The 22,269-nt window shown below is 40.9% G+C and overlaps 1 protein-coding gene across 1 annotated transcript; it reads right to left on the bottom strand.

Moving 5' to 3' along the window:
• Window positions 1–1,113: 1,113 nt before the first annotated feature.
• Window positions 1,114–5,910, bottom strand: LOC308637325 (protein FAM90A27P-like; the record flags this gene model as incomplete). Its single annotated transcript, XM_081273637.1, has 7 exons — window positions 1,114–1,614; window positions 1,731–1,901; window positions 2,898–3,006; window positions 3,440–3,633; window positions 4,053–4,230; window positions 5,260–5,432; window positions 5,839–5,910. 7 exons carry the CDS (start codon window positions 5,908–5,910, stop codon window positions 1,114–1,116), a joined length of 1,398 nt encoding a protein of 465 aa, XP_081129763.1.
• Between the last annotated feature and the right edge of the window lie 16,359 nt (window positions 5,911–22,269).

Here is a 22,269-nt window from a genome sequence, read left to right on the forward strand (position 1 = left end):
GTATCACAAATGCTCATACTCAGGACAAGTTTAAAGTATTCATGGTTATGAGACCTGAAAAGGAAACAATTTTGATGCATTTTAAAAAAAATACTACATATTCTTTTACAAGTTGCCAAAAACACAATTGGTTTATTTGTCAGTCTAAAAAAAAAGGAAATGATTTTGAAGTGATGAGGAAATATCAGCATGTCCTAGTTCATAAAATGGACAAATATTGAGAGAAGTCAACCCAACACAATTTTAGAGTGACATTTAATGACAACAGGGACCAAGCCAAAGGGAAAATTCCCTCATAAGTAAGATACTAATTTAAATTCAACAAGTATGATAATCACAGTGACACACTATTATTTACCCTGTGCCACTCATTATCTAAGCAGGTTACATACTTCAATCGCTCAACAGGGAGAGGGATCGCCATCTGCACTTCCTAAATGAGCTCGGATGCCAGGCCTATCTCATAGAATTCAGTGCAAAACAAGCTTCATAAGCGCTAGTGAGCCATGGCCCTCTTCAGGACTCGGGATCCATTCATTGGGCACAGAGCTGAACAGTTCCAATCTTTCAATGAATTCACCTACAAAACAAAAATCCCCAAGAAAGAAGAGCATCTTCCCCATGTGCTGAAGGCAGTGAGAGTTCCCAGCTGAGGCACTCAGTCAGAGTCAGAAGGTGAAGACTCCAGATGCCACTGTTGAAAAGACACACACTCTCCCCCACGCAATGACAGGCCTGGGGCGCAGTGTCTCTGAGCTCAGCCAGGTGGGTGCATGCACAGATGAATCTCATAACTTTCTATTGACATGATGTTGTGACATCATTCCTTGGGTTCACTCAGGGTTTCATCCTAGTTTGTCTAATTTTCAAAGGATTTCAGGAAATTCTCATGAGCCCCATATAAATGGGCTCCAACTGGCCAAATGATCGGCAGTCATCCACTGATCCCCAGGTGATCTCAGGTCCACTCTGGGTACACACATGACAGCCTGGGAAGTGCCATTTGTGGCACAGGGCTGTTCCCAGCCTCTTAACCCTCCTCCACCTTTCAGGCACTTCCAGTTCCTTGGAGGCTGGGAACAGAGTCTTCTCCAACATGTAGGGGTCTCCCTCCTAGTCACTGTCCTCAGAGGAGGAAGACACCAGAAGGTCCTCATAGAGGACACTCCTTGGGACGCAGGGAGCCAGGTCCTCAGACTCCTTGCAGACACGAGGGCGGGGGGCAGCCAGAGGGGACTTCACAGAAGGAATGCCTGTGGGAGCCAGGCTGAGCCTGGGGCTGGGCTGACCCTTGTGCCTTCTCATGGAGCCACTGTCCCTGGGTTTCCCCTGAGTGGAGCTGGACGTTAGAGGCAGGAAGACAGTACCACCGTGTACTGGGCTCAGGCCAGGTGAGAAGAGCAGAGGCTGCAGGTCCACAGTGGGCTTCCAGCTTGGAGCCTGAGTGGTCGCCTTGGGTGCTGGTTTGGGTGCCCATCCACTTGTACGTGGGGTGGCTGGAGGAACCACCTGGAGACTCTGGAAGGACTTCAGTTTCTTGGGTTTGCTTCTGACCACACTGTTCACGGGCCTGGAACTCGACTGTGAATCCCCCGCAGGATGTTTGCTGTGGGCCTAGAGGTCAAAGACAGGACCAGGGTCAGGCTGAGCAACATCATGGGGCAAAGAGCGGACCCTGTAGCTGTGGGCGTGGAGCTGACAGCAGGTCGGGGGCAGACAGGGACACCCACCTCACGTCCCTGGGCTGCTCCACTGCTGCTCAGCTGGGGATTCTCTTTGTGAGACCACGCAGGGCCTAATGATCTCAGGTCAGCTGTCTTCCCAGCCGGAGGGCCTCTGAGAATGGGGTCCGGGGCATGTCTCCTCTTAGGTGCTAGGACAGGCAGCGGCCTGCAAGGTTTCTGTGGGACAGGAAAGCTCAAATCCGACACCTCGGCATTCAAAATTATCTCCCTATGGAAAGTGCCACCGTTTTCCCCAGCATTTAACAGAAACTATGTGAAAATAGCTAGCAGTTTAGGAAGAAGGAAAATGGCCACCAGTAGAATAAATAAGACAACAGGGACATTAGGGTTTCATCTAAATCAGGGATTTAAAAAGCCCAATACTAATCTGGGCTGTTTTTCTGTTTGGATTTGGTTTGGTTTTATGGCCTAACCATTTGATTTCTTCCCCATCAGATATTACTCTTTTGACTATCAATTAAGTTTCATCACATATTCTGTTTTTAAGATCAAGAAAACAAGCCTTTTTCTCCACAATATGGAGAGTATAATGGAAAACACTCTTTTGAAGGGAGATTTGGGAGTTTTATCAAAAGTGTAGGAAATGCCTGTAGATATACATAACAGGGTTGTGTACAAAAACATCAGGTGCACAAAATTTTTCCCCTTTCATTGGGAGTCATCTTGGAAAAAATAGTATAAAATATCCAAATAAATCAATATAAAGTTAGGTACAGTGGTGCACACCTGTACCCCAGTGGATGGGGAGGCTGAGGCAGGAGGATCCCAAGTTAAAGACAGAGTCAGCAATTTAGCAAGGCCCCAAGCAACTTAGCAAGACTCTGACTCAAATAAATAAATAAAAAGATCTGGGGATGTGGCCCAGTAATTAGACACACCTGGGTTCAGTCCCTGGTCCTGAAAAAAATGAATGAAGAGGCAAGGAATGAGAGGAAGGTGGAGGAAAGGAGAACAAGGAGGACAAGGGAAAAGAAAAAGAAGGAGCAGGGGAGGAAATGAGGGAGGAAGGGAGGGAGGAAGAAGGAAGGAAGGAAGGAAGGAAGGAGTCGGCATATGCAGGATGTCCTGCAGGCCAGCCTCAGTTGCAACGTAATCCTACTAGGGGCATAGAAGAGAGCCACTCAGGGCACTGGGTTGTGAGACCAGACTCACCCGCATGGGGACAGGAGATCCTGCAGTTGCCCTCCGGATCCTCGCCATCTCCTCTGAGGACCTCTTGGGAAGTCTCTGGGGCAGAGCCTTCCTCTGCTGCTCCTGCTGCCTGCAGAACAGATCCGAGAACCTCATCTGACATGCCTGACCTCCTGTCCACACCAAGGATGGGGAGCCAAAGGCAATTCCAGAGCTCGGTCCCAGCCCTAGTGTGGGGACGAGGGAGGCAGGACAGCCCCTGTGCACTTCTTATCTGATGTTGCACCTTCCCTTATCCCAGAAGCAGCCCCCACTTCCAGGAATCCCCCTCTCCCCTGAACTTCTGAACTCCACTGCGGCTCTGCCTGCTCTGAGCAGCATTCCAAGTCCCCACACACCAGGGCTTCTCAGCCCCACAGTGTGCTCTGGGTGTGGCCCCAAGATGTGCAGCCCTGGCCTGTCCCTCTGGCATGTCCCTGTCTGTGCTCACAGATGGATGCACAGAAGAGGGAGGGGGAGATACTGAGGGTGCAAAGGCCATTCTGATTCTGCAGCATCCTCACCTTTGCCCTGGATCCTTCTCTCTCCTGACTAAATCATCCTGGCCTCTCAGGGGCTGGGGCTTCCTTGGCTTCAGGTTTTCCTTGTCCTTATTTGAGTCCAAGGGCTGCAAGGAAAGGGCTTGAGCACAGCACTTCCCCGGGCACCTGTGGTTGTGGGAGGTGTGCCCAGAGGCTCCGACGTCCTTGCACGTTGCCTGTGGAGGAGAGACCGCCTGCTAGTGAGTTGGAAGCAGCCACAGGCAGCCTTCAGAGGTCAGGACAGGGACGGGTGTTTGGAACCTAGATGCATGGCCTACAGTTGCAGGAAACTCAAGATATCATGGTCTTACCCAGAACCTGTCAGGCACCCAAGAAGGAAGGACTTTTGTGTCTAAGGATGAGGCCAAGAAATCAGAGTTTGGTATTGCACAGACACCAGGCTGGAGGTGCCACCAAACAGGGAATGGGGTGGTTCCTCAGGGGCTCTGAATGGCCAAATTGCCAGATGAAGACAGCACAAACCAGGTCCCTGAGATATGACAGAGCAGTCGTCACAGACACAGGGCCCTCTGGAGACCCGCGCTCTGGGGTCCATGCAGAACCCTCTTCTCCTAAGTTCCAACCCTACACTTACCACAGTGTCCTCCTCCTCTGGTGCAGGAGCCCAGTGCCCATCTGATCCCCTCTGTCGCTTCTTCAGGTTCTTATCTTTAGCAGCTCCTTGAGGTGGAAGATGCGTGTAAACACCTGACACTTGTGTCACAGCCCTGGGCTTCTGCTCAGTCTTGCTCATTAATTGATTGTTAGATTTCCTGGTGATGATAAAAGAATTTTTAAAAATTATACAAACACAAGAAAAATGTCCAGCCTACACCCAACTCCAGATGGGAGGACTAACTGACACCAAGTCACACCCACCACAATCTGGTATTCTCAGGATTAATGTCCCATTCTGTGACACTCTGCCAGCATCGACCAGCTCCCTAAAGGAGACACTGCCTGAGAGAAGCCCACTGACTTACAGAGGGCAAAATGCCATGTGCACCCTTGGCAGGAAAGTATTCTAGGCTCTGAGTTTCTGCCAGGCTCTCACTACAGGATGAAAGCCTCAAACAATATTTATCACAGCCAGTAGACAGGAAGCCAATAACTACTGGGTTTTCCAAATTATATGCAGAAAATCAGAAAACCCAACAGTGTTATTTTTGTTTTTATTTATTTTATTTGTTTTGTTTTATTTTTCTTTTGTTGTTTATTTCCTTGTTTATTTGTTTATTTTTTAGTACTGGGGATGAACTCAGAGTCACTCGACCACTGAGCCACACCGCCAAGCCTATTTTGTGTTTGATTTAGAGACAGGGTCTCATTGAGTTACTTAGTGCCTTGCTTTTGCTGAGGCTGGGTTTGAATTTGACATCCTCCTGCCTCAGCCTCACAAGCCACTGGAATTATAGGCCTGCAAAACTTCATCTGGCCAGAAAACCCACTGGTTTTACAAAATAATTTCTTAATCAGAAAACCAACCAGATGCAATGACAAAGCATTTCAGAGCTCTCATATGTAAGCTCATGAGCACTTTGGGATGTTTCACAGAGACCCCATAAGCACACGGCAGGGTACACAGGGAAGATGGCACAAAGCCACACCAGGACAAGCAAACTCAGGGTACCTGAGCAAGCCAACAACAGGTGCAAACTTACCCCTAGGCGACTCAAATGTAAGCTGTGTTAGAGTTAGCAACATGCAGGGCAGACACCCCCAAGAGAGTTCAGGCAGAAATCTGCTGTCCACACCTGGGCATGCCCCGGCAGTTCCCACAGAGCTCCTGACGCTGGACCTACCCTTTCTTATGCTCTCCTCCTCTATGTGAGGTCATGCGGGGCCTGTCCACCAAAGGCTGATATTTTCCACTGGTGACACAGCGGGCTGCTGGGTCCTCTCCTGGCCTCAGAGGGAATCTCAGCAGAACCTCCACAGAGGCGACAATCATCCATTTCTCTTTCAATACATCAATCTGATGAAGAGAATCAAGATACAGTTCAAGTTCTCTGGGTAGGAAGAGGTCTTGGGATAAAGAGATGAGTGAGCTCCTGATTCCTTTAGTTCTAATGATGTGTAATCAATTAAAGTCTCTTTAGTCCACAGCCCACCACGAGGTGGCTCATGACCTTTACATGGCAGCAAAGGGCACCACCTGAGAGAACAAGGACAAGGTTGGCATTCCCACAGCAGTTGCATGCACCTTCGTCCATCCTGATGGTGCCTGCATATTTTAACTGGCCAGCACCCAGGTGTTTGAAGTTTTTTAACCATGAACACCCACTCCCAGCCCAGGCAGAGAGCCTGCCTCAGAATGGACTCTCTCTTTGACTCCACCCCTTCCCCAGCCTCTCACTAGCCCCAAGGACTCGCACACTTACGTCTCTTTGTGGGATCCCACACTGCTTTAAGAACTGCCTCCCCTGTTCCATGGAGAGGGTGTTGGGATCCATTGGTGCTGATCCTGCCCAAGGGATTCTGTTTCCCTAGAGGAGAGAAAATGAGACCCTGAATTCCCCACATCCCTGGATTCTCCCGCACACAGAGGCACTGAGGATTCTGTCATTCCCAGGGAGCAAGTCTGCTTACTAAACCTACCCTGCTTTACACAAAGGGAATGCAGAGACCCTCATACCCCATCATACAATGCCTAGGAAAATTGTCATGTCATTGGCTTCCAAGACAATTCGATACACTGATAGCCACCAACTTGCAAGCTTAAGGCAGCACGTTTCACACCTTATGATGGTACAAAAGTGTCATCTGTACTATACAAACCTTTGCATTTTAAACTTTGCTTTTGACCCAGACTAATAATACTTGGCAGGATACTCTCTGACGATGCTGGGCAGTGGTGCCAGGCAGTTGGAGCTCCCAGATAGCCACACAACCACGAGGTAACCAATGGACACTCCACAGTGCACCATCCTGTCAGTGTTTGTTGGACACCAGCATTCAGTAAATGACAGGAGATGGTCAACATGTGTGGGGAGTAGGCTTCTTTAAGTATTCTGAGCACATTGAAGGTGGGCGTGGCTAAGCACCAGGCTCTGTAGGTTGAAGGCTTTGAATAAATATTTGCCTTATGTTATATTCAATTTCCTGTAGATTTGTTGGAATGTAATCACATCACAAGATTAGCTATATTAGAAAACTGGAAAAGTAGTCATGCATGGTGCCAGACGCCTGTAATCCCAGTGGCTAGAGAGTCTGAGGCAGGAGGATCCCCCAGTAAAGAAAAAGGAAAAAAAAGAAAGAAAGAAAACTGGATGTTTGCAGTCTGTATTCCCCTTGGTTATAACTTGACAAAATTAGCATGGCCTGGTGACACACACCTGGAATCTTAGTGGCTCCAGAGGCTGAGACAGAAGGATAGCGAGTTCAAAGCCAGCATCAGCAAAACCAAAACACTTAGCAACTCAGTGAGACTCAATCTCTAAACAAAATATAAAATAGGGCTTAGGTTGTGACTCAGTGGTTGAGTGGCCGTGGGTTCAGTCCCAGTACCAAAAATAATAAAAATTAAAAAAATAATCAGACAAAATTAAATAGGGCTGTGCCATGTCACTCCATTGTAATGTTAAATATGTCGTAAATTATTAAACACATTCAATGAAATTCCTGAAATCAAGTAGCTTGAAATAAACAATGAAATTCAAATAGATATCATAAAGTCTCAGTAAAATGAAAGAGAAAGCCTTTTGGGCACAACTTTATCAGCAGTGTAAATCCTGCCTTCAGGGGCAAGTCTTCATCTAAATGACCATGTTCTAAAATGTTAATGTAGGCTCAGTTTATGAATTAGAGACCCCAAATCACATTACTAAAAACCAAAAAGAATGGGAATTGTTAGCCAAAAATAGATTCTAAGGAAAAAATAAATAAAATATGACAAGATGGAGGTTTTCTTTGAAAACAATAGAACACATTATAATAGGCTGCCATAAAAGATACTAAATCTGTTGGAAAAACTATGTTAAGAAAACAAAAGACAATACTTGCCACAGCAAAAGAAAAGAACAAATTCAGAAATTCTATGGGAGAAAACTTATTTTAAATCAAAAATAAGTCTGATTTGTTTTAAAAATGCAAATGATTATTTGAAACTCATCAATTGAAGAATAAGAAGGGGAGGGCACCTCAAATTCATGATCAGTCTGGAAAATTTAGCAAGACCCCATCTCAAAATGAAAAATACAAAGGGCTGGGGATGTGGCCAAGTGGTAGAGCACCCCTGGATTAAATCCCCCAGTAACACACACATATAAATAAAAGAGAGAGAGAAAGGGGGGGGGAGAGAGAGATATGCAACAAACAAAAATAGAAAAGTGGAGAAGATTTTCCAAGGTCAAGTTGAGGATAAGACTCTCATCCTACACCAACACCTTAGCAGCTCACAGCCAGATCCTGCTCATCTTGGTATGTCATTCTAGGGTCAGGGTCATTTTTCTCAACCAACGCCTATCAAATCAATGAATACATTGAAATAAAATACAAGTGTATCAATCCCTGAGAGTCTTTAAATTCCTTCCACGCAGGGACCCAAGGTCACCCTATCTGCTCAACCATCAACTCCAGGTGAGAGTGATGACTCTTTGGGAACTCTGACTTCTTATAATATTGCTAAAATGTTTTCAATTATGTTCTGTACTAAGAAAGGCTATCACACCATAGACTTGAAATGCATTCTGCTGTCATGTATAACTAACAAAAATTAAAAATAAAGAAAAAAAGAAAGGATATCACCCCACTAATGAAGTCTTTTCTGTGTGTGTGTGTGTGTGTGTGTGTGTGTGTGTAGCTGGATTGAACCCAGGGCCTTGTATATAGGAGGCAAGCACTGTACCAGCTGAGCTATATACCCAGACCTAATTAATTCTTAATACCTAAGATCACACACTAAATATCTTTTTTCATATCCCTATATTTCTATTGGGATTAAACCACAGCAAAAAATAAGAATGAAAAGTCACCTTTTGTCTTTCTGCCTGTCTCTGGTTACACGGGTATGTGAACAAAGAGCCAAATCCACTGGAGACCCTGCGGCTTCCAGGAGCTGAAAAGATGGACTGAGGGAAGGCCCCTCCTACCGGGCTTTATATAGTGCCTCAGGACCCCTGGTTCTGCCCCGGAAGACCTGACCAGATTGATGTAAGCAATCACGTGATCTACTCATTGATTGATGGAAGGTTCTGTTTGGTGTTTCAGCTTTTTGCCACACTCATTTTCTTACATTCTTTAAAAGAATTTAACTTCCTACTTACAGTTCCCAAGACTGCAAAGAGCTTAGCATATAACTGTATACTTTCAACAACAAATAGATGTGACTCTGTATACACAGTAATATCCAGATTTCTAGCAGTGCAAGGCCCAACAGGCAAGTTCTGAAACCAGCTCAGTTGCTAATTATGGATGAATGGATATAGAAGGTGTGTCCTATGTGCAGAACAGAGTAATATTCATAAAAAGAATGAAATTATGTCATGTTCATAACAATGGATGGTACTGGAAAGCATCATGTCAAGCATAATAAGCCAGACCCAGAAAGTCAAGGGTCAAAACTTCTCTCTCTAATTTGTAAGCTGTGGCAGGGAGCTTTTATGACAAAAGAGGAGGGGTTTGGGTGTGACTCAGTGTAGAGCACTTGCCAAGCACTGGGTTCCATCCTCAGCTTACTGAAGAAAGAAAGGAAGGAAGGAAGGAAGGAAGGAAGGAAGGAAGGAAGGAAGGAATAAAGAAAGGAAGGAAGGAAGGAAGGAAGGAAGGAAGAAAGAAAAAATAAAGATAAATTTTTCTCCATCTACAACTAAAAAAATTTGATTCCACTCTAATGGATAATTATAAAAGGAATAAAATGTTTAATAACTACACACATATGCAGATGCTTCTCAGCTTAGAAGCACTAAGCAACTCAGGGAGACCCTGCCTCGAAACAAAATAGAAAATACGGCTTAGGGTGTGGCTCAGTGCTTAAGTGCACCTGGGTTCGATCCCAGTACCAAAAATAATAAAAATAAAAATATTAATCTGACAAAATTAAATAGTGCTATGCCATGTCACTTCTTTATAATGTTAAATATGTCTTAACCTATGAAACACATTCTTTGAAATTCCTGAAATTGAGTAGCTACAAATAAACAATGAAATTCAAATAGAAATCATAAAGTCTCAGTAAAATAAAAGAGAAAGCCTTTTGTGGACCACCTTAGGAGCAGTGTAAATCCTGCCTTCAGGGGCAAGTCTTCATCTAAATGACCATGTTCTAAAATGTAAAGGTGTGCTCAGCTTATGAATTAGAGACCCAAAATGACATTACTAAAAATAGAGAAGGATGGAAATTTTAGCCAGAAAAAAATTCTTAGGAAAAAATAAATAAAATATGACACGATGGAGGGTTTCTTTGAAAACAATAGGGAATCTTATAACATGCTGTTCTAAAAAGATACTACATCTGTTGGAAAGGACTATATTGAGAAAACAAAAGACAATATTTGGCACAGCGAAAGGAAAGAACAAATTCAAAAATTCTATGGGGAGAAAACCTATTTTAAATCTAAAATAAAGTCTGATTTGTTTTAAAAATGCAAATGATTATCTGAATCCCAGCAACTGAAGAATAAGAAGGGGAGGGCATCTCAATTTCAAGATCAGCATGGACAACTTAGCAAGACTCCATCTCAAAACTAAAAATATAAAGGGCTGGGTATTTTGCTCAGGGATAGAGGACCCCTGGATTCAATTTCCCAGTAACACACACTTAACAACACACACATATAAATAAAAAGACAGACACAGACGAGAGAGAGAGAGAGAGAGAGAGAGAGAGAGAGAGAGAGAGAGAGAGAAAGAGAGAGTAATGCAACAAACAAAAATAGAAAAGTGGAGAAGATTTTCCAAGGTCAAGTTGAGGTTAAGACTCTCATCCTCCACCAACACCTTAGCAGCTCACAGCCAGATCCTGTTCATCTTGGTATGTGATTCTAGGGTCAGGATCATTTTTTTCAACCATCTCCTATCAAATCAATGAATACATTGAAATAAAATACAAGTGTATCAATCCCTGAGAGTCTTTAAATTCCTTCCACCCAGGGACCCAAGGTCACCCTGTCTATTCAACCACACAACTCCAGGTGAGAGTGATGACTCTTTGGGAACTCTGACTTCTTATAATATTTCTAAAATGTTTTTAATTACGTTCTGTACTAAGAAAAGCTATCACACCATAGACTTGAAATGCATTCTGCTGTCATGTATAACTAACAAAAATAAAAAATAAAATAAAAAAGAAAGGATATCACACCACTAATGAATTCTTTTCTGTGTATGTGTGTGTGTGTGTGTGTGTGTGTGTGTGTGTAGCTGGATTGAACCCAGGGCCTTGTATATAGGAGGCAAGCACTGTACCAGCTGAGCTATATACCCAGAACTAATTAATTCTTAATACCTAAGATCACACACTAAATATCTTTTTTCATATCCCTATATTTCTATTGGGATTAAACCACAGCAAAAAATAAGAATGAAAAGTCACCTTTTGTCTTTCTGCCTGTCTCTGGTTACACGGGTATGTGAACAAAGAGCCAAATCCACTGGAGACCCTGCGGCTTCCAGGAGCTGAAAAGATGGACTGAGGGAAGGCCCCTCCTACCGGGCTTTATATAGTGCCTCAGGACCCCTGGTTCTGCCCCGGAAGACCTGACCAGATTGATGTAAGCAATCACGTGATCTACTCATTGATTGATGGAAGGTTCTGTTTGGTGTTTCAGCTTTTTGCCACACTCATTTTCTTACATTCTTTAAAAGAATTTAACTTCCTACTTACAGTTCCCAAGACTGCAAAGAGCTTAGCATATAACTGTATACTTTCAACAACAAATAGATGTGACTCTGTATACACAGTAATATCCAGATTTCTAGCAGTGCAAGGCCCAACAGGCAAGTTCTGAAACCAGCTCAGTTGCTAAGTATGGATGAATGGATAAAGAAGGTGTGTCCTATGTGCAGAACAGAGTAATATTCATAAAAAGAATGAAATTATGTCATGTTCATAACAATGGATGGTACTGGAAAGCATCATGTCAAGCATAATAAGCCAGACCCAGAAAGTCAAGGGTCAAAACTTCTCTCTCTAATTTGTAAGCTGTGGCAGGGAGCTTTTTTGACAAAAGATGAGGGGTTTGGGTGTGACTCAGTGTAGAGCACTTGTCTAGCACTGTGTTCCATCCTCAGCTTACTGAAGAAAGAAAGAAAGGAAGAAAGAAGAAAGAGAGAGAGAAAGAAAGAAAGAAAGAAAGAAAGAAAGAAAGAAAGAATAATTTTTCTCCATCTACAACTAAAAAAAATTATGATTCCACTCTAATGGATAATTATAAAAGGAATAAAATGTTTAATAACTACACACATATGCAGATGCTTCTCAGCTTAGAAGCACTAAGCAACTCAGGGAGACCCTGCCTCTTAACAAAATAGAAAATACGGCTTAGGGTGTGGCCCAGTGCTTAAGTGCACCTGGGTTCAATCCCAGTACCAAAAATAATAAAAATAAAAATATTAATCTGACAAAATTAAATAGTGCTAGGCCATGTCACTTCTTTATAATGTTAAATGTGTCTTAACGTATAAAACACATTCTTTGAAATTCCTGAAATTGAGTAGCTTGAAATAAACAATGAAATTCAAATATAAATCATAAAGTCTCAGTAAATTAAAAAAGAAAGCCTTTTGTGGACAACCTTAGGAGCAGTGTAAATCCTGCATTCAGGGGCAAGTCTTCATCTAAATGACCATGTTCTAAAATGTAAAGGTGTGCTCAGCTTATGAATTAGAGACCCAAAATTACATTACTAAAAATAGAGAAGGATGGAAATTTTTAGCCAGAAAATAGATTCTTAGGGAAACATAAATAAAATATGACAAGATGAAGGGTTTCTTTGAAAACAATAGGACATCTTATAACAGGCTGTCCTGAAAAGATACTACATCTGTTGGAAAGGACTATATTGAGAAAAGAAAAGACAATATTTGGCACAGCGAAAGGAAAGAACAAATTCAGAATTTCTATGGGGGAGAAAACCTATTTTAAATCTAAAATAAATGTCTGATTTTTTTTAAAAAATGCAAATGATTATCTGAATCCCAGCAACTGAAGAATAAGAAGGGGAGGGCATCTCAATTTCAAGATCAGCATGGACAACTTAGCAAGACTCCATCTCAAAACTAAAAATATAAAGGGCTGGGTATTTTGCTCAGGGATAGAGGACCCCTGGATTCAATTTCCCAGTAACACACACTTAAAAACACACACATATAAATAAAAATACAGAAACAGACGAGAGAGAGAGAGAGAGAGAGAGAGGCAATTTAAAAAAATAGAAAAGTGGAGAAGATTTTCCAAGTTCAAGTTGACGATAATTCTCTTATCCTCCACCAACAACTTAGCAGCTCACAGCCAGATCCTGCTCAACTTGATCTATGATTCTAGGGTCATTGTCATAATTTCAACCAACTCCTATTGAATTAATGAATACCCTGAAATAAAATACAAGTGTATCAATTCCTGGGTGTCTTTAAATTCACTCCACCCAGGGACCCAAGGCCACCCTATCTGCTCAACCACACAACTCCAGGTGAGAGTGACGGGTCTTTGGGAACTCTGACTTTGTTTTCTTTTTTTTTATTGGTGGTTCACAACATTACAAAGCTCTTGACATATCATATTTCATACATTAGATTGAAGTGGGTTATGAACCCCCAATTTTACCCCAAATGCAGATTGCAGAATCACGTCGGTTACACATCCACAATTTTACATAATGCCCTATTAGTAATTGTTGTATTCTGCTACCTTTCCTATCCCCTACTATCCCTCCTCCCTTTCCCTCACATCTTCTCTCTCTTCCCCATCTACTGTAATTCATTTCTCTCCTTGTTTATTTTCCCATTCCCCTCACAACCTCTTATATGTATTTTTGTATAACAATGAGGGTCTCCCTTTATTTCCATGCAATTTCCCTTTTCTCTCTCTTTCCCTCCCATCTCATGTCTCTGTTTCAAGTTAATCTTTTCTTCCTGCTCTTCCTCCCTACTCTGTTCATAGTTGCTCTAATTATATCAAAGAAGACATTTGGTATTTTTTTTTACGGATTGGCTAGCTTCACTAAGCATAATCTGCTCTAGTGCCATCCATTTCCCTGCAAATTCCATGATTTTGTCATTTTTTAATGCTGCGTAATATTCCATGGTGTATAAATGCCACATTTTTTTTATCCATTCATCTATTGAAGGGCATCTGGGTTGTTTCCACAGTCTAGCTATTGTGAATTGTGCTGCTATGAACATCGATGTGGCAGTATCCCTGTAGCATGCTCTTTTAAGGTCTTCAGGGAATAGTCCGAGAAGGGCAATAGCAGGGTCAAATGGTGGTTCCATTCCCAGCTTTCTCAGGAATCTCCAAACTGCTTTCCAAATTGGCCACATCAATTTGCAGTCCCACCAGCAATGTACAAGTGTACCCTTTTCTCCACATTCTCACCAGCACTTGTTGTTGTTTGACTTCATAATGGCTGCCAATCTTACTGGAGTGAGATGGTATCTTAGGGTGGTTTTGATTTGCATTTCTCTGACTGCTAGAGATGGTGAGCATTTTTTCATGTACTTGTTGATTGATTGTATATCCTCCTCTGAGAAGTGTCTGTTCAGGTCCTTGGCCCATTTGTTGATTGGGTTATTTGCTATCTTATTGTCTATTTTTTTGAGTTCTTTGTATACTCTGGATATTAGGGCTCTATCTGAAGTGTGAGGAGTAAAAATTTGTTCCCAGGATGTAGGCTCCCTATTTACCTCTCTTATTGTTTCTCTTGCTGAGAAAAAACTTTTTAGTTTAAGTAAGTCGCATTTATAGATTCTTGTTATTAACTCTTGTGCTATGGGTGTCCTATTAAGGAATTTGGAGCCCGACCCCACAATATGTAGATCTGAGCCAACATTTTCTTCTATCAGACGCAGAGTCTCTGATTTGATATCAAGCTCCTTGATCCATTTTGAGTTAACTTTTGTGCATGGCGTGAGAAAGGGATTCAGATTCATTTTGTAGCATATGGATTTCCAGTTTTCCCAACACCGTTTGTTGAAGATGCTATCCTTCCTCCATTGCATGCTTTTAGCCCCTTTATCAAATATAAGATAGTTGTAACTTTGTGGATTAGTCTCTGTGTCCTCTATTCTATACCATTGGCCCACCCACCTGTTTTGGTACCAGTACCATGCTGTTTTTGTCACTATTGCTCTGTAATATAGTTTGAAGTCTGGTATCGCTATACCACCTGATTCACACTTCCTGCTTAGAATTGCTTTTGCTATTCTGGGTCTTTTATTTTTCCATATGAATTTCATGATTGCTTTATCTATTTCTACAAGAAATGCCATTGGGATTTTGATTGGTATTGCATTAAACCTATAGAGAGCTTTTGGTAATATCGCCATTTTGATAATGTTAGTTCTGCCTATCCATGAACAGGGTATATTTTTCCATCTTCTAATATCTTCTTCTACTTCTCTCTTTAGGGTTCTGTAGTTTTCATTGTATAAATCTTTCACCTCTTTTGTTAGGTTGATTCCCATGTATTTTATTTTTTTTGAGGATATTGTGAATGGAATGTTTTTCCTCATTTCCATTTCAGAAGTTTTGTCGCTGATATACAGAAATGCCTTTGATTTATGCGTGTTGATTTTATATCCTGCCACTTTGCTGAATTCATTTATTATTAGTAGTAGTTTCTTTGTAGACCCTTTTGGGTCTTCTAGGTATAGAATCATGTCGTCCACAAATAGTGATAATTTAAGTTCTTCTTTTCCTATTTTTATGCCTTTAATTTCTTTTGTCTCTCTAACTGCTCTGGCTAGTATTTCAAGGACTAAATTAAATAGAAGTGGTGAGAAAGGGCATCCCTGTCTTGTTCCAGATTTTAGAGGGAATGCCTTCAACTTTTGTCCATTCAGAATGATGCTAGCCTGAGGCTTAGCATAGATAGGTTTTACAATGTCAAGGTAAGTTCCTGTTATTCCTAGTTTTCCTAATGTTTTGAACATAAAGGGATGCTGTACTTTGTCAAATGCTTTCTCTGCATCTATCGAGATGATCATATGGTTCTTATCTTTAAATCTATTGATGTGGTGAATAACATTTATTGATTTCTGTATATTGAACCATCCTTGAATCCCAGGGATGAATCCTACTTGATCATGGTGCACAATTTTTTTGATGTGTTTTTGTATTCGATTCGCCCGAATTTTATTGAGGATTTTTGCATCTAGGTTCATTAGAGATATTGGTCTGTAATTTTCTTTCATTGAGGTGTATTTGTCTGGTTTCGGAATCAGAGTGATGTTGGCCTCATACAGTGAATTTGGAAGAGCTCCCTCTTTTTCTATTTCCTGAAATAACTTGAAAAGTATTGGTATTAATTCTTCTTTAAAGGTTTTGTAAAACTCTGCTGTATACCCATCCAGTCCTGGGATTTTCTTGGTTTGTAGTCTTTTGATTGCTTCTTCAATTTCATCCATTGATATTGGTCTGTTAAATTGTGTGTATCCTCCTGACTCAGTCTGGACTAATCATAAGACTTAAGACATTTATCGATGTCTTCACTATCTTCTATTTTATTGGAATATAGGTTTTCAAAATAATTTCTAATTGTCTTCTGTATTTCTGTAGCATCTGTTGTGATATTGCCTTTTTCATCCCGTATGTTAGTAATTTGAGTTCTCTCTCTTCTTCTCTTCGTTAGCATGGCTAAAGGTCTGTCGATCTTATTTATTTTTTCGAAGAACCAACTTTTAGTTTTGTGAATTTTTTCAATAGTTTCTTTTGTTTCAATTTCATTGATTTCTGCTCTGATTTTAATTATTTCTTGCCTTCTGCTACATTTGCTGTTGTTTTGCTCTTCCTTTTCTAGGGCTTTGAGATGAAGTGTGAGCTCATTTATTTGTTGGTTTTTACTTTTTTTGAGGAATGACCACCAGGTGATGAATTTCCCTCTTAACACTGCTTTCATTGTGTCCCATAGATTCCGATATGTTGTGTCTGTATTTTCATTTATCTCTAAGAATTTTTTTTATATCCTCCTTTATGTCTTCTGTAACGCATTGATCATTCAGTAACATATTGTTCATTTTCCATGTGATGTAGGATTTTTCCTTCCTTCTTTTATCATTGATTTCCAGTTTCATTCCATTATGATCAGATAAAATGCATGGTATTATCTCCACCCCTTTATATTTACTGAGTGTTGCCCTATCGCATAATATATGGTCTATTTTTGAGAAGGATCCATGTGCTGCTGAGAAAAAAGTATATCCATTTGATGATGGTTGATATATTCTATATATGTCAGTTAAGTCTAGGTTATTGATTGTGGTATTGAGTTCTATAGTTTCTTTATTCAACTTTTGTTTGGAGGATCTGTCCAATGGTGAGAGAGGTGTGTTGAAGTCACCCATAATTATTGTGTTGTGGTCTATTTGATTCTTGAACTTGAGGAGAATTTGTTTTATGAATGTCGCAGCACCATTATTTGGTGCATAAATATTGATAATTGTTATATCTTGTTGGTGAATGGTTCCTTTTAACAGTATATAATGTCCTTCCTTATCCCTTTTGATTAACTTAGTCTTCAAGTCGATTTTATTCGATATGAGGATGGCCACCCCTTCTTGCTTACAAGGACCCTGTGCGTGTTATATTTTTTCCCATCCTTTCACCTTCAGCCTCTGTATGTCTTTTCCAATCAGATGTGTCTCCTGGAGGCAGCATATTGTTGGATTTGATTTTTTAATCCATGATACCAGCCTATGTCGCTTTATTGGAGAGTTTAAGCCATTAACATTCAGAGTTACTATTGATATATGGTTTGTACTTCCATCCATGTTTATTATTTATCCTTTTTTAAAAAAAATTTAGTTTGTTTCTCCATGATTATCTTTCCCCTCACCCTCTGTCTTTACTGAGGCACTTCCCACTGATGGTTTTGGTTATTGTTTTTCATTTCTTCCTCGTGTAGTGTTTTGCTCAAAATGCTTTGCAATGCTGGTTTTCTGGCTGCAAATTCTTTTAACTTTTGTTTATCTTGAAAGATTTTTATTTCGTTGTCATACCTGATGCTTAATTTTGCTGGATACAGAATTCTTGGTTGGCATCCATTGTCTTTCAGTGTTTGAAATACATTGTTACATGACCTTCTTGCTTTCAGCGTCTGTGATGAAAAATCCGTTGTGAACCTTATTGGTTTACCCCTGAATGTAATCTGTCTCCTTTCTCTTGTAGCTTTTAATATTTTCTCTTTGTTCTGTATATTGGATATCTTCATAACAATGTGTCTTGGCGTTGGTCTACTGTGATTTTGTGTGCTCGGTGTCCTGTATGCATCTTCAATTTGTATATCTGTTTCCTTTTTTATTTCTGGAAAGTTTTCTGTAATTATTTCATTCAGGAGGTTACTCATTCCCTTGGTTTGAATCTCTGTACCTTCTTCTATCCCGATGACTCATAAGTTTGTTTTTTTTATGTTATTCCATAACTCTTGGATGTTTTTCTCATGATTTTTTACCAGCCTTTCTGAGTTGGCTAGACTCTTTTCAAGATGATATATTTTGTCTTCATTATCTGACGTTCTGGCTTCTACTTGCTCCACTCTGTTAGTGATACTCTCAATTGAGTTTTTAATTTGGTTTATCATTTCCTTCATTTCTAGAATTATTGTTTGATTATTTTTTATAATCTCTATCTCCTGATAAAGATGCTTAACTTCTTTTTTAATCTGTTTATGTAATTCATTCTCAATGTGTTCTTTCGCTGCTTGAATTTGCTGTCTCATATCCTCTTTAAGGTTCCATTCCATCTGTCTAAGGTGTTCCTTGAGTTTTTTATATGACCATTTTTCTGATGACTCTAGGTCCTCCTGAATATTTAGGCTGTCCTGCATTGTTTGTACTCCTTTTCTTCCTTGCTCTTTCAAGTTGCTCATGTTACTTCTTGTTCTGTTTGACTGCTGAGTTACTGTTTACTCCTATAAATTTATTTGATGCTTGGGAGGAAAGGTATTAGAAGGGAAGGGAAGAAGTCACTAAAGAGAATGAGAGTAAGCAGGTAGAATTCAAGGAAGGGGGGATAAGATAATTGAAAAGAAATGAAAAGACAAAAGAAGAAAAAAATAGGAAATAAATAAAGAAAAAAAATTTTTTAAAAAAATAATAATAATTTAAAAAATTAAAATTAAAATTAGAAGAAAAAAATTTAAAAAAATTGTAAAAAAAATTTAAAAAACAACAAGAAAGAAAAATGAAAATGAAAGAAAAAACCCAAATCAAAATAAAGAGAAAAAAAAACTAATAAATGCAGTCTTAGAGTTTGATGAACTTCTCTTAAAGTAGGTGGCGCTGTGCCCACCAGGCCAAGCTTCTCCTGTCAATACGCGGGAACCAATCACTGTGCAGCAGCTCCTCCTCCCAGACTGGGCGGGTCTCCAATCCTGAGAGCCTAGGGCCTCCTCTTGTGTCTAGTCACTTCCCACTTTTCCTCTAGCCAGGCCCCTCTCACGGGTGCCGCTCACCACAATACTGGCTACACGCCAGGTCTGCTGCTCCCTGGAGCCCTGTTTTCATGAACGACTTGGCACACTCTCCCAGTTTGCCATTCCCTCAGACCCTAAGTTTGTAGAGCTTGGGGCTGAGAATCCTCAGCGAATTTTACTTGCCCTCCGGTAGCCACGCCCCCGGTAGCTGGTGCAAGAGACCTCAGCTGTCAGCCCTGGTGGGAGCAGTAGTTCTGCGCCGCAGGTCCTGCGCCACCTCTGATTCCCTTGGAAATCAGCCATCCAAGGGGAAATATTTTTCTTTTCTGTGTGAGATCAACATGGACTCTGTGGTCAGAGGCCCTCTCAGAGTTCTCTTGTCCAGTGACCTCCTCTAGCTCTGTGAGGGCTGTTTGGCCAGGAAGGATCTGTAAGTGAAAACAGCAAAATGAGCATTGGCAAACCCAGTGCTGACAGAGAAACCCACATTTGTTTGACAGAGAAGGGGAGAAGAGGGGTCGCCAGGGGTTAAGAACCCACAGATATTCACAGCCAGTCTACATGTATACCAACCTTGAAACTCTGCTCCTGCAACACAGTATTCTCTTCCTTTCTCTTTCCCCAGTGTTAGCTGATCAGAGACAGAGAATACCAATCCTGGACCAGGGCAGGTCCCTTCTCTATTGTGACCTCACAGAATCAGCCCGAGTCTCTCCTGCTTTGGTCACTCTGCAGGAATCTGTTCAAGCTCCCTAAAGATCCTCTCCCAGCACCCAGGGGACTTCGAGACATTGGGGGATTTCCCATGCAGATGGGAAACAGGCTGAGCATGTTATCTTATCCTGCTTCCAACACACAGAGAGAGAGGAGAGTCAACTGGGATTGCTTTCTCCCCTCACAGAAGGAATCTCCTTGGTTGATCTTCTCCTGAAAATCTCTCTATTTCTGGTCCTCGGTGAAGAACTATGAGGTAGAATATTGAATTTCTTATAATTCTGGATATTAACCCTGTGAAACAAAACACTGGCTGTGGAGAATTCTGGCAGTTAGCTGAAATCCCATGTGCTGATTTTTGCTTTAGTTCCATGCACTTGCAGGATCCTATCCAGACAATCATTGCCTATACCAATGTTTTGAAGTTTTCCCTCATGGTTTAAGAGTTCCAGAGAAAAACAGAAAATGACTAAAAACTTGTGGCAGTTATTTTTTTCGGTATGTGAATGTAACCCAGGGTCACTCTACATTCGAGTTACACCACCAGCGCTGTTTATTTTTTATTTCGATAGTCTTGCTAATTTGCTCAGACTGGTCTAGAATTTGTGATCCCTCCTTTCTCAGAATCAAAGAAGCTGGCATTACTGGTGTTCCCACTGCACCAGGCTAGAGACAGTGCTCTTAAGCAACACTTCTCAAAAGAAGGAAACAAATGACCAACAAATATATGAAAAAAATGCTCAATACCATTAATCATGGAGGATATGCATATTAAAGTACAGATACCATTTCACGCCACTTAGAATAGCTGTTACCAACAAAATGTATCATGCAAGGAGTAAAAGCATCATAAATGAGATGGTATCTAACTAAAAAGCTGCTTCCCAGCAAAGGAAATAAGATCATGAAGAGGAAGCCTACAGAAAGGTAGAAAATTTTGCCACTGCACCTCACATAGATCATCAATCTACAGGATATACAAAGATCTCAAAAAACTTATCATTATGGGGGGGGGGAATAAATGGGGAATGGAATTGAACAGACACTTCACAGAAGAAGAAATATAACAGGTCAACAAATATGTGAAAAACGGTTCAATACCTCTATCAATAAGAGAAATAAAAATTACAACTACACTAAGATTCCATCTCATTCCAGTCTGAATGACAACTATCAAGTAAACAAGTAAATATTGACAAGGATGTGAGGGAAAAGGGACACTCATGCATTGCCAGTGGGACTGCAAATTGGTACAACCACTCTGAAAAGCAGTATGGATATTCCTCAGGAAACCTGGAATGGAACCACCATTTGACTCAGTTATCCAAATTCTTGGTATATACCCAAAGGACTTAAAATTATCATACTAGGATGACACACCACATCAATGTTGATAACAGCTCAATTCACAATAGCTAAGCTGTGACACTAACCCTTAAACAGATAAATGGGTAAAGAAAATGTGGTACATATACACAATGGAATATTCAGCCATAAAGAAGAATAAAATTAAAGCAGTTACAGATACATGAATGAAACTGGGACTATCATGGTGAATGAAATAAGCTACTCCCCCAAACCAAAGGCTGAATGTTCTGATATTTCAATGCTAACACACACTTGTGTGGGGAGGGAATGGAAGTTCATTGGATTAGACAAAGGGAATGAGGGGAAGGGATGGGGAGTGGGAATAGGAAAGACAGTGGGATGAAACAGACGTCACTTCCTATGTTCACATGTGCATACATGGCCAGTGTAACTCCATATCATGTACAACCCCAAGAATGGAATCCTAATCATTACCAGTTGTACTCCACGTCTATATAAAATGCCAAAATATTCACTTTTCATTATATGTAAAAAGAACATATAAAAATGAAGATAAGTAAAGGATAACACAAATAAAAAATATAACAAATGTTGATGAGGCTGTGGAGAAGAAGGAACCTTTATACATTATTGGTGGCAATATAAATTAGTCAAAACCCAATAGCAAATAGTATGGAGGTTTCTCAAAACACTACAAATAGAGCTGCCACATGACCCAGAGCTACCACTCTGAAGGACACAGAGGAGATACATGGGCGCCCGTGTTTATTGTGACATTCCTCACAATGGCCATGGTGAATGCCCACGAGATGAGTAGATACAGAGAGTATGGTCTACACACACTACGGGATATTGTTAAGCTTGTGGCTAAAAGGCAATGGGATGCGAATAAAAGATGCCATTGAAGCAAAATAAGCCACACAGAGCAAAACTCACAGAAGTGGGACTTTAAAAAAAGACCTGAAAGTAGAATAGTGACCATCAGTGAGTAGGAAGGAGATGAGGGAGATGAGGAGGGGCATGTAGGAGAGGGGGGTGGGCAAGATCAAAGCTTGGTACATGAATTCATGGAAGGACCACAGTGAAGCCTACCCACTTATACAAGCAACACTGTTAATAACTATGAGAATAAAGAATAGCTTACACACTAAGAAGAATGAAATTATGTCACAGTCCAGTAAATGGGTGGAAACGGAGAACATC

The sequence above is a fragment of the Spermophilus citellus genome (assembly GCF_964194105.1).
Source record: "Spermophilus citellus genome assembly, chromosome: 18".
In the NCBI taxonomy this organism is placed as follows: Eukaryota; Metazoa; Chordata; class Mammalia; order Rodentia; family Sciuridae; genus Spermophilus; species Spermophilus citellus.